This window comes from Cryptosporidium muris, genomic scaffold, assembly GCF_000006515.1.
Source record: "Cryptosporidium muris RN66 scf_1106632373433 genomic scaffold, whole genome shotgun sequence".
Lineage (NCBI taxonomy): Eukaryota > Apicomplexa > Conoidasida > Eucoccidiorida > Cryptosporidiidae > Cryptosporidium > Cryptosporidium muris.
Window position 1 is genome coordinate 208,112 of NW_002196580.1, and position 13,599 is coordinate 221,710.

Genomic DNA, 13,599 nt, shown 5'->3' on the forward strand with positions numbered 1-13,599 from the left:
GTAAATAATAGCTATTATCTTAAATATGGCTTAATTTAACGTTATAAGTCTCTTAATTATAAAAGAGTAACAAATAAAACTAAACTATTTTGATTAGTATAAAGGGGAAAAAAAAATTGGTACTTCTTGGAGTCTATTATATTGACTAATTCTATAGTTTACTCAATTTAAAAGTCAAAATCTTATTTTGTTATTAGTAAAATATTATATAATGAAGTTATTGGATCAATTTGGTCTTGTTATTCACCTTTTCATCTTTGCATATTTGATAAATTTCTTGTAGTTTCTGCCTCTTCACAGGATTGAAAACATTTTCTTTTCTTATCCTTCTGTACTTTTAAAATTCTGTAAATATTGCTGTTGCAATCTATTATGATGTAATTGCAATAGCATTAATAAATTCTGAAGTTTTAATCTAAATAATGTTACATCGAAATTACTCTTATTAAAAAAGTGCTTCTCAATACAAGCTACATGTTCACTATTATTCACACTATCTATCTTATCTGTTTTTAAAGTCTTATTTTGAAATTTTTTTTGATTAATATCAGATTTATTATCAACATTTGGTGAATGTAAATTAGTAATTTGTTGAGTAGCTGAATTATATATTTGATTATTATCTGATATTACTGAACTAGCATTAACATTATGTTGGATTTTCGGAAGTTGCTGAACTAATTGACTTTGTATTTGTTCATTACCTTTAAGAGCTATTTGTTGGGTTTTCTTAGATATATGTTGAGCAACCTGTTCTGTAGCATGTTTAATTGCTTGCTGAACGAGAATTTCAGTAGGAACTTTATTTGATATTTTACTTGAAACCTTATTTGATATTTTATTTGATTGGTTATTACTGGTTGGAGTGATATTTAATTTAAGCTGTTTTTGAGTATTTTTTGAATGTTCCATTGGTATAGTAGTAATAGATCTTACTTTATTTTCACTTGTTTGTCTACAAATTACAGAATTTGTAGCTAAACTTCTCTTTGAAATAGTAGTGGGTATTGTAAAAGCTGATTGTTTAATATGCTTTTTAATTGTTATGTCATTTTTATTATTCCTTGTAGTGCTCATTGGTACTTTTTACAACTTTATATTTTATATTATAATTATATATATATTAATATTTAATACTTAATACTAGAATTTTTTGATAAGATATCCACTTATTCTAACTCTAATATCCCCAATAGTAAATATATAATATTATTAGTGGAAATCAAATAGGTAGAACAAAATTAAAAGTATTTCAATTAAATCACTCCCATGCAATATGAAGTTTATGTTTATGAACTAAAGTTCTAATTTGAACAAGCAGATCTGAAACTAGATCACACAACTTGATCACTAATTTGTATTAGTGCACAGATATGCACCTTGAATATTGCGAGGTAGCGGCTTAATTTAATGGCTTTGGCAATACAATCATATAATAAGTTTAAGTAATCAATAGCCATTTAATACAAGTAAGATCTTTAAACTTAAATATCCTCGTAATATAATAAATATCTAATAATTATATAATGGAAATGATATAATAATATAGTACTTAGAAATATTACTTAAAAGAAGATTAAATTATTAACTATTGTATATATATTTTGTCTAAATAATATTTAAAAAAAAAAAAAAGAGATATAAATAAAATTAGATTTGTTTATTTATACAATCTTTAATAGACTCTATATTACATCCTATTATAGAATCTATTAAATTCTTGTCCTTTACTATTCTTACTAATGGAATACTAGAAATTCCTAGAGATTCAGCTAATGCTACAAAATTAGAAAAATTATTAGTAATATATTATAATATTATGACAATTATATGATAATTATTATAGATATACATATACATACCAGGTAATTTATCAATATCAACATAGGCAAAGTTAATATTTGGATATTCTCCACTTAAATTATTTAATAAAAGTTTTAGATTTCTACAAGGTCCACACCATTCTGCACCATATTGTACTACTGTTAATTTCCCTTTATTCACAAGATTATCTAATTCTGATTCTTTTTTAATTTTCTAGAAAGATATTAATAATATATATTATATAAAAGAATATAAGTTAGACACTTCATACCGTTATAAATAATCTATAAGAAATATTAAAAGTATTTCCACAATATTTGAAATATTTTTGAAAAGCCCTTAACTTATATAATGTATATATAGACATTGTAAACTATTACTTTATTAATAATAAATAATAATGAAACATGCAACAAAGCCGCGCGCGCTACAATTCCTAATATTGTTTAAATATCAATAAATTTTAGATATCAAATAAGTGTGTATATTTAATTAGCTTGCATATAAAGATAGTTATAAATTTAATTATTAGAAATGTGAAAAAGTAACTTTGCAGAAAATATAAATACTAATTTCTTATAACTAGGGATATTGCTATTAATAGTAAATTAATAATATATATTTAGATTTACAGATAACAATATATTAACACTTATAATAATTATCTAATAATACTGCAATGATCTCTAGTATGAAATATTAAAACAAATATTAAAGTAATTATTTAATTAAATATGATTTATAAAGAATTTGATACCTAATTTGCAACATACTTGAGACAAACTCACATGAGCGGGCTATTTTTTTTTCTTTTATTGTGATTTTAAAGGAAATTCTACAAAGGTATTTTAAAGAAGTAGTTATATATAATAGAGAATTGTTAATTTAATATTATAGGGGATATGAAAGTTGAAGTTAATACCCAAAATAATGTTGGGGGTAAATTAAGTATAGGTGCAGATATATTGAATAAAGATGACAATGGTATAATAAGTAATACAATGAAATATTCAATACCGTTATTGCTAAAATTAAGGGAAAAATTAGGTATAAAGAGTATAATAAATGATGATTATGTGGATCTTATGCGTACTTTATTATTAGAGGAAAGACCGAACTTCATTGAAACTAACGATACAAGTAAACATTTTGGTGGGAGATTTAGCTTATCTGGATTTAGTTCAAGAGGTAGTAGGAATAGTTCACGAAATAGACTTAGTCATGGTAGCTCAAGTAAAAGAAGTATTGTAAAAGTTGAAGATGATGATATATGGGATATGCCTTGTACATCTAGCGCTGATATTACTTTAGGTGACATAAGGGAAGCAGAATCTAGGATGAAAGCTGAAGATTTGACATTAGATCAATATGTAGAAAAGCATAAAGGGTCCTTAGAGAAAAAATCAATCCAAAATAAAGAAATAACAAATAATAATAAGAATAGTGACAGTAATAGTAATATAAGTGGACCTCCAATAAATTCTTTAAGTAATATAAACGCTAAAGATAATACTAATACTAATGTTATCAATAATGATACTAATATCTTTAAGCAGCCTAATAACTTTATAGGTTCTTTTACAAGTTTAAATGATACAAGTACAGGTACTAAATCATCATATATTTCTGAGACTTTTTTAAAAGGACCAGCTAATTTATCTTTATTTGATGTTAATACTCCATTATTTGATGATGATACTAATGACAATGATGTTAGGCTTCCATTAGGATCTAATCCAAATAATATCACTGTAAATACAAATAATATAGCAAATCCAGGTGTATTTAGTTGGTCAAATAGATCATCTTCTGTACAGTGTAATAACATTTTAAATGTATCTACTTCCTTTCCGGCCTTATCAAAGATTGGTAATGTACCAATAACAATAAAACAAGCGATTGATAATTCTTCTATACAGGAACCTAATATATTGCAGAGATTACAAACATCTGTAGTTACTAAGCAAAGTGATGTGAAGCATTCATTTACTGATCCTAGATTACAACATGGAGTAGTTGATTTAACGTATCAGCAGTCACTTTCTAGCATTACAAATAATAATAGAAGATCAAGTTTTTCTACTAATCAGGTGCAAAATTCCACCAATTTAAATAGATCTTCAATTCCACCATCATTTACAGAATATCCCCCTTTATCTTCTGCTTCTATACCACCTCATTCAATAAATCAGATGCAATATAATAGGCAGAATACTATTAAGACTAATGATGCTGGGAGATTATTAATGTCTATAATTGGTGCTGGATCTTTTTACAATAATAATTCTAATAATCAGAATCAAAATAACCACTATTATTACCAAAGTAATAATGGGAATAGGTAATCTACTAATATTTTTTATTATGAGGGTTCAATAGGAAATATATATATTATTAGATTTTATGGATAGAAATAGAATTGGGTGTTATGACCTGATTAGGTGTTATATATAGATAAAATAGATATACCAATACAAAATATTGAGGTAACTCATTATTCTTTACTCTAATATTGAGGCATGTCAACTTTAAACTATTGGCGCCTCAGGTTGTGTCGTTATAGGCGGTTATATTGAGTTTTTTTTTCTTTTTTTTTTGATATAGACTAGAGGATAGAATCTTAAAGAAATCTTGGTTTATCTAAGTTCTGAACTATGTTACTAGTGCTGTAAATATAATTTATATATGAGTAGGTCTAATAACAGTACATCTGAAGTGGATGGATTTAATATAAGAGATTCTAATAAGATAATATATAGTATAAATAAAGAGATATCTAACAATACAGATTTTTTAAAGGTACAGATAGAAAGTGAAATGTTAGGTAATTCTATAGAAAGTGATGGTTGTTTATTTGAAGGGAACAATTTAAATGTATCTCCACTAATAGATCAGAGTAACTTGGATAAAACAAAGGGTTATATAGATAATATGATCCATTCAAATTTTTTAGAACAGAAAATTACTAATAAGTCTAACTTTGAGACTAATATGAATCTATCTAATAATATAGAGGAACAGAATTTATCAGTTAATTTTTTAAATGAGGAGAAAACAAATAATGCACATAAGATTGATAAAGAGAATTTAGAACAAAAAGGTTTTCCAAATACACAAATAAAACGAAGGAAGATTAACTTTTGTAATTGTTCAATGATTGAAAATAATTGTATAAATTTTTTATCAGAAGATGAAAAAAGGAATATGATTCAGAAGAAATGGAGTAATCTAATAGATAATTTTAGATTTGAGTTTGATCCAATGATTAGAATACCTCAGAAATATTTGGCTGATGAAGTAAAGAAATTTAGATTAGAAAATAATTATGGAACATCTAAAGATAATTTAAATAAGGAAGATATGATGAATCAAAATGATTCTAACAAAGGAATTGATACACCTAAACATAAATCATTGCATTGTATTCATCCATCATATTATTTATCTATTGATATTGTGGGTGAATTGACAAGTTTTCCTTGTAATAAAACAGGGATATTATTAGTAGATGAAATAATTAAATTATTACAAGAAAAACAAGTTTTAACATGTATTGAATATACTTTTCCAAAACCATCAAAGGGTAACCCATTTAAGAATGAATTAAAATATTTGTCATGGAGTATTAATGGGACAATTTATCGTGCAGGAGAAGAAGAGTTTTTGGAGCAAGAATTAGGAAGTGCTATTTCCTATAAAGAGAAATCCCTTTGCTATTTTGATTTTCAATTTTCAAAACCAAAAATGTATATTCCACTTTCTAATACTCCTTTAATATATATTGATGACTTAGATGGGCTAAATTCTATGATTATTGATATAAACAATCAATTAGAACTTCAATATAGTGAATCTTCAGAATATTCATCTAAAGATCCTTTTGTATTAGCTATTGATTTAGAACATCATTCAATGCAGACATTTAGAGGTTTTGTTTGTTTAATACAAATGAGCACAAGAACATGTGATTATATTATCGATCCATTTCCTTTATTTGAAGAATTGAGTAGATTAAATGAATTAACTACAAATCCAAGAATTCTTAAACTATTCCACGGATCAGATTATGACATTATCTGGTTACAACGTGACTTCTCAGTTTATGTTGTCAATATGTTTGATACAGGACAAGCTGCAAGAGTTTTAAATACACCTGGTGGTTACTCACTTGGAAATTTATTGAACCTATATTGTTCAGTAGAGGCAAATAAGCAATATCAATTATCTGACTGGCGAGAAAGGCCATTACCCCAACACTTAATAGAATATGCTAGGAGTGATACTCATTATTTACCTTATATATATGATATTATGAAAAATCAACTTTTACTATTGGGTAATAAAAGTCATGGTTTATTTATTTCATTGAAAGATCCATTTATGGACTTATCAGTTTCTGATAATACAAATTTATTCATAAATCAAAATAAAAATATTACAATAGAAAGTAATTCCCAATTACTAGAAATAGGAAATTTTGATAAGTCTGAAACTGAAAGGTACTCTATAGATAAATATAATTTAGATCCATCTGCTTTATTAACAGTAATGCATAAAACTAGGTTAATATGTTTGAAAGAATATATTGAACAACCCATTGATATTTGGAATATATCTCTAAATATTATATCTAAATTTAGCAAGAATTTGTTACATAATTCAATTAATAAAGCTACTATAACACTATTGGTATATGTATTAATTTTGTGGCGTGAAACAGTTGCTAGATTATATGATATTAGTAATAGTTATGTGCTCAAAGATGGAATATTGCAGCGTCTAATACAGAAACAACCATTAAATTGGAATGATTTGATAGCTACATTCCCAAATAATCCTGCTCAAATTAAAAGACATAGTGATACATTACTGAAATTAATATTATTAGTAAAACAACATATACAAACAAAAACAGAAAAGCAAATTGAAGAGATGAATGAGATATTCACAAGTATATACGATAGTATACCTTTAAATAAGACACCCTATTCTAATAATGATTATTCAAAAAAATATATAAATTTCAAAATTTCAAATATTGAAACATCAAAAGGTGAATTAGAAAAATTGGATGAATATTCGAAAGATAATGATATAAAATTATATGAAGAGGATCAAGATAAAATTTTTAATATAGTTAATATATTGAACAATCAAAGTGATCCTTTTGCGGATTCATTATTTGGTAAAGTTTCTACATCATCACTTCTAAATATTAAGCTTGTAAATAGTATTAGATATAATATGAAAGATTTATTATGTGGGAAAAAATCAGAGATTGAAGCATTTAAATCCAGTAATGATTTATTAACTAAATGTCATAATAAACATGTAATTGATAATTCAACTAAAAGTGATACTACAAACAAAGAATATAATGAAATTCATCCTGATAATATAGATAATAATGAAGATAATATTACTCAATCTAATAAAAATAAAAATATTCTTAATAATAAATTTCAAAGTATAAAAGAAAAATATAAAACAGATAATGTAAATAAGTTAAATAAAAAGTTTAGGAGTGATAATATACAAAACAATGATATTAAAGTAATCAAAAATGAAAAATTTGAGCATTCTAATAATTCTAAAGACAGGTTAAATACTATGAAATTTAGTCTTATTAATGTATTTGGAGATTCCATTAAGTCAATACTACCAGCAAGTTTAACTAAAAATATCCCTTCATATGTACAAAATCCTAATGTCTACTCTCCAAAACCAAATAAATCTATTTCATCAATGAAACCCAAAAAGTGGAGTAGAAAATAAATGTATAGCCAATTTTTTTTTAAGATTTATATAATTCTTTTTTCTTTTTTTTTTGAATTAAATTGGGACCATTAGAGTTATACTTTTTTTATACAAAAAAGTCATATTTTGAAAATTTAAGTATTATTTACTTAAAAATATCTATTTGTTGATTTGTTTCTCAATGTATAGGGTATAGATTTTTAGTCAGAAATTTTAGCTGTAGAAGGATATAGTAATGAAGTATCTTTAAATAAATATTATAAACTATTTGAATATTCTTTATTTTCAATATTCTGATAAGTAGTATACTTAGCAGGATTTCCTACAATCACACAAAGAATTAGACTTTATTATGTAATATTTTGTAAATAATATAATACCTTTTGCAAATTCTACTGGATATTTCATGCAATTCTTCTCCATCTTGCTTTTTATTGCCTTGGATATATCTATATTACAAAGATGTGCTAAACGGATTAAATATATAGTTGCATCTGTAAATTTGAAGCAATTATTTAATAACTAGAGAATAAGATTTATTAATATCTATGTAATTACTCTTACCGGCTATTTCCTCAGCTACTTCCACTTTTTCTTTTTCAGACCAATCTTTAAGTCCTATTTCTACATTACTTTTCCACTGGAATAATTCACAAATTTCACCCACTTCACCAACCAGAGCTAAAAGGACATTTCTTGGAGTATGGAATTGTGACCAAAATCTCTCCTCTACAAATTTATTATGAAGCCTTCTTACTTCCTATGAAATTTCAATGAAAATTAAGAAATAAATTAAGATTAAAAGTGACTGCAATTTCTCAATACCTCGAAAGTTAGAGATTCCCACATATTACAAGTGTCATCTACATTTAAATAGGTTATTTTACTATTTAACTGTCCCTCTTCTGTATTCATTTTTATAGAATACTAATCTTTAATAAAATAATTTATAGACATCTATAATTATGTAAGACCATTACAAAATTCAAAAAGGCGCCATAAGGGGTACCAAATATCATGTGGGGTTATGTATAGAAAAAAGTTCTATAACAGGGGATTAGAAAAGTAACACAAAATTAAGTAATATTTTAATAATAATATAATTGGCTATTTATATATTCAGAGACTATTCAAATTTATCGTATAAACCGAAGAGTCTTGGATTGAATGATTTCTTAGGTAATTCAGTTCTGATAGAGTCTTGTGAAATATCTGTTACTCGGTAGTTTGCCTAATAAAAGTAAATAAATAAAGATAATAAATGCTTCTGATTAATAATGACATATTGTATACTTTCTAACGAGTGATCTTAGCTACTTACTGAAAATAGGTATCCTATTGGAATTATTGTTAAACCAATAGAAAGGAGATTCCAGTAGAAGAACTGACTTCTGTCATAATCTACCATATTCCACTAAATTAAAATAGAAAAAGATTTTATTAGTTTTTTAATTTGAATAGTGATCTTTTTTTCTTATATAATCAAGATGGAACATACTCTTCTTAAAACACGACTCTGGGTAAATTTGGGAATAGGTATTCTAATAGACTTCATATAAATCTAAATTTGGTAATAATAGACTTTTATTATTTGAATGGCTAAATATTAATCCAATTAGAGTGATAAGGTCTTAGTAATGTAATAATTTCTGTTGAAAGAGGGGGAAAGGCGGATGAATGAGAATACGCATAATTATAGTTGAAGATAAGGTGTAACTCCTCTATTATTAATTCTTATAAATAAATATATAATTTAATAGAATTCCTAGGTAATAATGTATTTCCAGAAATTTATACTTATTCAAATTTATCAATAATAGCTTCTTTTTTATTAAGAAGGTGAGTTATTTCAAAATTTCTTAATATAGATGCTGCAAATGCTATAGTAAGATTAATAACTATAATAGATGTGATATAAATATCAAATTTCTTCTTTTATAATAACCATATACTAGTATACTTGTTAATATTTTGGAAAAAAGTAAAACTTAAATAATAATAATATAACTAGTTTTAATTTTTAGATTACAGTTATGGTAAAGATTGAGAAGTATTTACTATTCCATATTATTTATAAGTTATTGGGTTTTCAAAGATACTTTCTTTAGTATTGAATTGTCAGGTTAATTTCACTTTTAAAGAACAAAAGTTTTACTTTAGATAATTATTTTAGTTTTTTTATATGAAAAAAAAAAATATTGCTTATAAATTCTTATATTTAAATAATAAAGTATTAAACTAGTAAAGGAATCTGAATATTATTACATTGTGAATATATTTATTTGTAATCCTTATTTAGATATTTTCATAATAAAAATATTTTACTTATAAATATTAATTTATAGATCTTGTTTATACTTTTTATAATATAATTGTAATTTCTTATTAATACTTTTTTCATTTGCTAATAAAGTTTCTAAGTTTTTGAGTCTTACATTATAAGAATTATTTTCAAGTTCCTGTATATGTTTAAAAGATTCCAATTCAATTTTTTTCTTATTTATATCATTCAGAATAAAATTTATTTCATCATTGAGTTTATTTGATTCAATAATATAAGGTTTTAAGGTTTCTTGAACATTTCCTTCCAGTTCAACAGTAGATATAAACTTCTCTTTATATATAGTAAATAAAATCTGATATAGATGTTTATATCCAGATAAAAGTTCATTATTTGATATTTTATCAATATCCATATATTTATTATAAGATGGAACATATAAATATTTCGGATCATATATATTATTTACAATGTAGTCTTCTGGAAAGGTTTTGTAGTATTGTGGATTTTCTTTTTTCATAAATAATAGTTCATCATTTATCATATCTAATGCCTTGCTAATATCGGAAGATAAAATATCATTATTTAATAATTTATCATTAATGAAATGATCACTATATATATCATAAGAAGCATATCCTACAAGATTTTGGGGTATTTTTTGTGGAAATATGATTGAATCATTAATTATTAAGTTAACGAGTTCTTGTTTTATTAATTCAAATGCTTGAACATATTCATGTAAGCTACTTATATTATTTTCCATATTATAATTATTTAATAAATCCTTAGGTGATATAATAAAAGGTCTTGGTAGATTATTTTGTATTACATGTGTCTGTTTCTTCCATATTAAGTCAGCTTCTTGTTTTTTCTGCCTCTTTTCATCCCTTAATATATCCATTTTATCTATTGGAATATTCGATAAATTATTGGGATTTCTTATATTGCTTAAGTTACTTAAATTATTAGTAGTAACTTCAATATTAATTTCAACATCATTACTTACTTTAGGAAGATTATATAATGCTGTTTTTGCTTGCATTTTGTACATCTCTAGACGTGCTTTTCTACCAATAGGATCTAAAGAAGCAACACTACCAGTTTCATCAGTAATTGAGTTTGAATTAAAACTAAGTCTATGGCTTATTGCAAAATTATCCATACTTCGTAATATACTTTTATTATTAAAATTTTCATTAATATATGAAGATGTTTTAGAAGTAATAATTTCTGAATTTTCATTAATTATTTTAATTTTCTTTTCAGTTTCCTGGTCTAAACTTAAAGGACTTGGTGATATTTTCCTTATTAATTCATTCTTTGCTTCATCCATTATACTACTGGGATTCTTAGTATATTTATTAGTATTATATGTTGTACTTGAATATCCCGAATAATTTGCTATAGAATGTGCAATTGATGTATTTACTGTACCACCAATATTTAAACCAAATTTCATATTTCCTATTGATTTAATATCCTCTAAAGTAAAATTAGGTTCAGGTAGTATTAACTTTCTTTTTTTTGGTATATTAGTAATTTGATTTGCTTTTTGAATATCAGACAAAACTTTCGGTAAATTAGTTTTCATAATTTTCTTCATTTCATCATCATCTCTTTTTTTTTGCTTTTTCTTTTTATTTAATTCAATTCCTTCAAGTTCTGCTAAAGTTTTCTTTGTTTGCTCTTTTTGTTTATTCTCATACTCAACAGGAAATATACCCTCTTCTGGTATCTCTTGGAAAGGGATTTCACTTAAATAGTCCTCATCTTTATATTTTCTTTTTCTGTATCTTGTTATAGATGCAGCTGAAAGCATTCCGGATGCTTTAAGCTCTCTTCGTTTTTGTAACATTGCTAATCTTCTTGCTTCTTCTAGGTGACGTTCTCTAGCTCGTCTTTTTGCTTTTTTTCCATTAGTATTAGCTAAACGAGCACGTGCTTCAGCTAACATTTCTTTTTCATCATCATCAAGATCTATAGCATCTGGACGACTTGGTTTAGATTCAGGATTTGGATCTATTTCTCCAGGACGTAATTTACGTGGATCATTAGTTGCACTAAAAAGCTCCCTTCCTTGTACTCTATCTAATAATAATTCATAATGTTCAAGGCATTGATAGGCTGTTCTACCGACTATTGGTGCAATTGTTCTCCATTGACATGGGAATAATTTTGCTAAGTGTAGTAATTTTTCTTCTTCGTCCCTAGACCATTCTGTTTTACAAACTCTGGGATCCAACCACTCATACCATCTTGCTTTACATTGTTTTGCTGATTTTCTAACTAGTAATGAGGCTACTCTAGACCAGTTATTTAAGCCATATTTCATTACAGCTGTTTTAAGAATTTCATCTTCACTATTTTTCCAAATTCCCCCTTTAAATAGTAACCTCATATTGATATTCTATATATCTCCCTATATATTATATTACGAATATGATGGCTATTATCTCCTAAATTTTCTTTTACAAGATCACAGCCTAATAATATTAGGCGCGTTATATCGCAAATCTATAGTCAGGTATATTAAATTTCCAAGTTATTAGAAAATATCATCCTTAGTTTATACCTAACTTAGTCTTATATTATATTATATTATATATATATATATATATATACATATACATATGATACTTGAAGACTTATTAGAAACAAATGTTTTAGTCACTCAGAATAATCTAAGTATATGTAGCCATATTAATAATGAAGAACAAAAAAATGATACAATCCACGATAGAATAACTACCAGTACTCGTCTTAAAAAAAGCCAGAAGAAAAGAATTGCAAGGGATTACAGAAAGTTTAAGTTAAGATCCCAAAGATCTCAAGAAAGGAAAAGAAAAAGGGAGCTTATTTCTAGCCAACGAAAGTTAATGCTGAATTCGATGACAGAGGATGATAGAAGACACTTTATATTAAGAGAGAGATTTCTTCAAGAACATAAAACACTTTTTTTATCAAATAAAATAATAAATCAGACCCCGCAAGATTATAAGTATTGTCCAGATAAGAATTATAATATATGTTTTAACTTGAGTTTCGAAAGAGTAATGAATGAAAAGGAATTGAATTCACTTGTACGTCAAATATCATTATCATACTACTATATGATAAGATCTTTGAGAATATTTGATATCACCAACCCAGAATCAGATTCTATGACTGAAATTTTTAAATTAGGTCCAAATAGTGAAACTTCAAAACTATATTATGACAAGTTTGATTGGTTTGGTTGGATAAATTTTCATGTATCTCCATTAAAGAATAGTGATACCCTATACCAAATTGCTATGGAAAAATATTCGATGAATAAATGGAAAATGACATTACATGAAAAACCTTTTTGGGATATATTTCCAAAGGATAATATTGTCATTTTATCACCTGATGCTAATGAAGAACTGCAAAATTTTGAACCCAATAAAGTTTATATTGTAGGAGGTCTTGTTGATAGAACTGTTACCAAATATGAGTCTTTGAACCAGGCTATTGAGAAAGATCTTGTATGCAAAAAATTACCAATAAAATCTTTTATTGGTGAAAAGGCAAATTGTATCTTGAATGTTAATACCGTGATTGAGATCTTAGTTAATTATATCCATGGAAATAACTGGAAAGAAGCACTTGTAAAATCTATACCTACTAGAAGAGCTAAAAATCAAAGTAGAAGAGCACTTAAAAGGTTAGAAATTAGAGAGTTTCAAAAGAAAAAAAATATACTATTACAATAA

The 13,599-nt window shown here is 25.5% G+C and overlaps 7 protein-coding genes across 7 annotated transcripts, besides 20 other annotated features; 3 read left to right on the plus strand and 4 right to left on the minus strand.

Moving 5' to 3' along the window:
• Positions 1-321: 321 nt before the first annotated feature.
• Positions 322-1,077, minus strand: CMU_031730 (uncharacterized protein; the record flags this gene model as incomplete). The annotated part of the gene is made up of 1 exon (XM_002142345.1): positions 322-1,077. One exon carries the CDS (start codon positions 1,075-1,077, stop codon positions 322-324), a length of 756 nt encoding a protein of 251 aa, XP_002142381.1.
• Positions 1,078-1,093: 16 nt separating this feature from the next.
• Positions 1,094-1,136: a sequence feature (AT_rich).
• Positions 1,137-1,497: 361 nt separating this feature from the next.
• Positions 1,498-1,669: a sequence feature (AT_rich).
• CMU_031740 (thioredoxin family protein) lies at positions 1,651-2,191 on the minus strand (the record flags this gene model as incomplete). Its single annotated transcript, XM_002142346.1, has 3 exons — positions 1,651-1,778; positions 1,863-2,037; positions 2,096-2,191. 3 exons carry the CDS (start codon positions 2,189-2,191, stop codon positions 1,651-1,653), a joined length of 399 nt encoding a protein of 132 aa, XP_002142382.1.
• Positions 1,783-1,845: a sequence feature (AT_rich).
• Positions 2,046-2,079: a sequence feature (AT_rich).
• Positions 2,192-2,204: 13 nt separating the features above from the next.
• Positions 2,205-2,226: a sequence feature (AT_rich).
• Positions 2,227-2,419: 193 nt separating this feature from the next.
• Positions 2,420-2,449: a sequence feature (AT_rich).
• Positions 2,450-2,518: 69 nt separating this feature from the next.
• Positions 2,519-2,570: a sequence feature (AT_rich).
• Positions 2,571-2,726: 156 nt separating this feature from the next.
• On the plus strand, positions 2,727-4,169 carry CMU_031750 (uncharacterized protein; the record flags this gene model as incomplete). Its single annotated transcript, XM_002142347.1, has 1 exon — positions 2,727-4,169. The coding sequence occupies one exon, from the start codon at positions 2,727-2,729 to the stop codon at positions 4,167-4,169; it is 1,443 nt and encodes a 480-aa protein (XP_002142383.1).
• Positions 3,245-3,369: a microsatellite.
• Positions 4,170-4,509: 340 nt separating the features above from the next.
• Positions 4,510-7,599, plus strand: CMU_031760 (exosome component 10, putative; the record flags this gene model as incomplete). The annotated part of the gene is made up of 1 exon (XM_002142348.1): positions 4,510-7,599. One exon carries the CDS (start codon positions 4,510-4,512, stop codon positions 7,597-7,599), a length of 3,090 nt encoding a protein of 1,029 aa, XP_002142384.1.
• Positions 6,816-6,864: a sequence feature (AT_rich).
• Positions 6,944-6,971: a sequence feature (AT_rich).
• Positions 7,149-7,340: a sequence feature (A-rich).
• Positions 7,600-7,609: 10 nt separating the features above from the next.
• Positions 7,610-7,663: a sequence feature (AT_rich).
• Positions 7,664-7,838: 175 nt separating this feature from the next.
• On the minus strand, positions 7,839-8,496 carry CMU_031770 (uncharacterized protein; the record flags this gene model as incomplete). Its single annotated transcript, XM_002142349.1, has 4 exons — positions 7,839-7,903; positions 7,962-8,075; positions 8,146-8,341; positions 8,407-8,496. 4 exons carry the CDS (start codon positions 8,494-8,496, stop codon positions 7,839-7,841), a joined length of 465 nt encoding a protein of 154 aa, XP_002142385.1.
• Positions 8,497-8,653: 157 nt separating this feature from the next.
• Positions 8,654-8,686: a sequence feature (AT_rich).
• Positions 8,687-9,303: 617 nt separating this feature from the next.
• Positions 9,304-9,340: a sequence feature (AT_rich).
• A 229-nt stretch (positions 9,341-9,569) lies between these two features.
• Positions 9,570-9,604: a sequence feature (AT_rich).
• A 137-nt stretch (positions 9,605-9,741) lies between these two features.
• Positions 9,742-9,972: a sequence feature (AT_rich).
• On the minus strand, positions 9,921-12,263 carry CMU_031780 (myb-like DNA-binding domain-containing protein; the record flags this gene model as incomplete). The annotated part of the gene is made up of 1 exon (XM_002142350.1): positions 9,921-12,263. One exon carries the CDS (start codon positions 12,261-12,263, stop codon positions 9,921-9,923), a length of 2,343 nt encoding a protein of 780 aa, XP_002142386.1.
• Positions 10,627-10,648: a sequence feature (AT_rich).
• Positions 11,034-11,070: a sequence feature (AT_rich).
• Positions 12,264-12,449: 186 nt separating the features above from the next.
• Positions 12,450-12,497: a microsatellite.
• On the plus strand, positions 12,496-13,599 carry CMU_031790 (tRNA -methyltransferase family protein; the record flags this gene model as incomplete). Its single annotated transcript, XM_002142351.1, has 1 exon — positions 12,496-13,599. The coding sequence occupies one exon, from the start codon at positions 12,496-12,498 to the stop codon at positions 13,597-13,599; it is 1,104 nt and encodes a 367-aa protein (XP_002142387.1).
• Positions 13,576-13,599: part of a sequence feature (AT_rich) that runs on past the window's edge.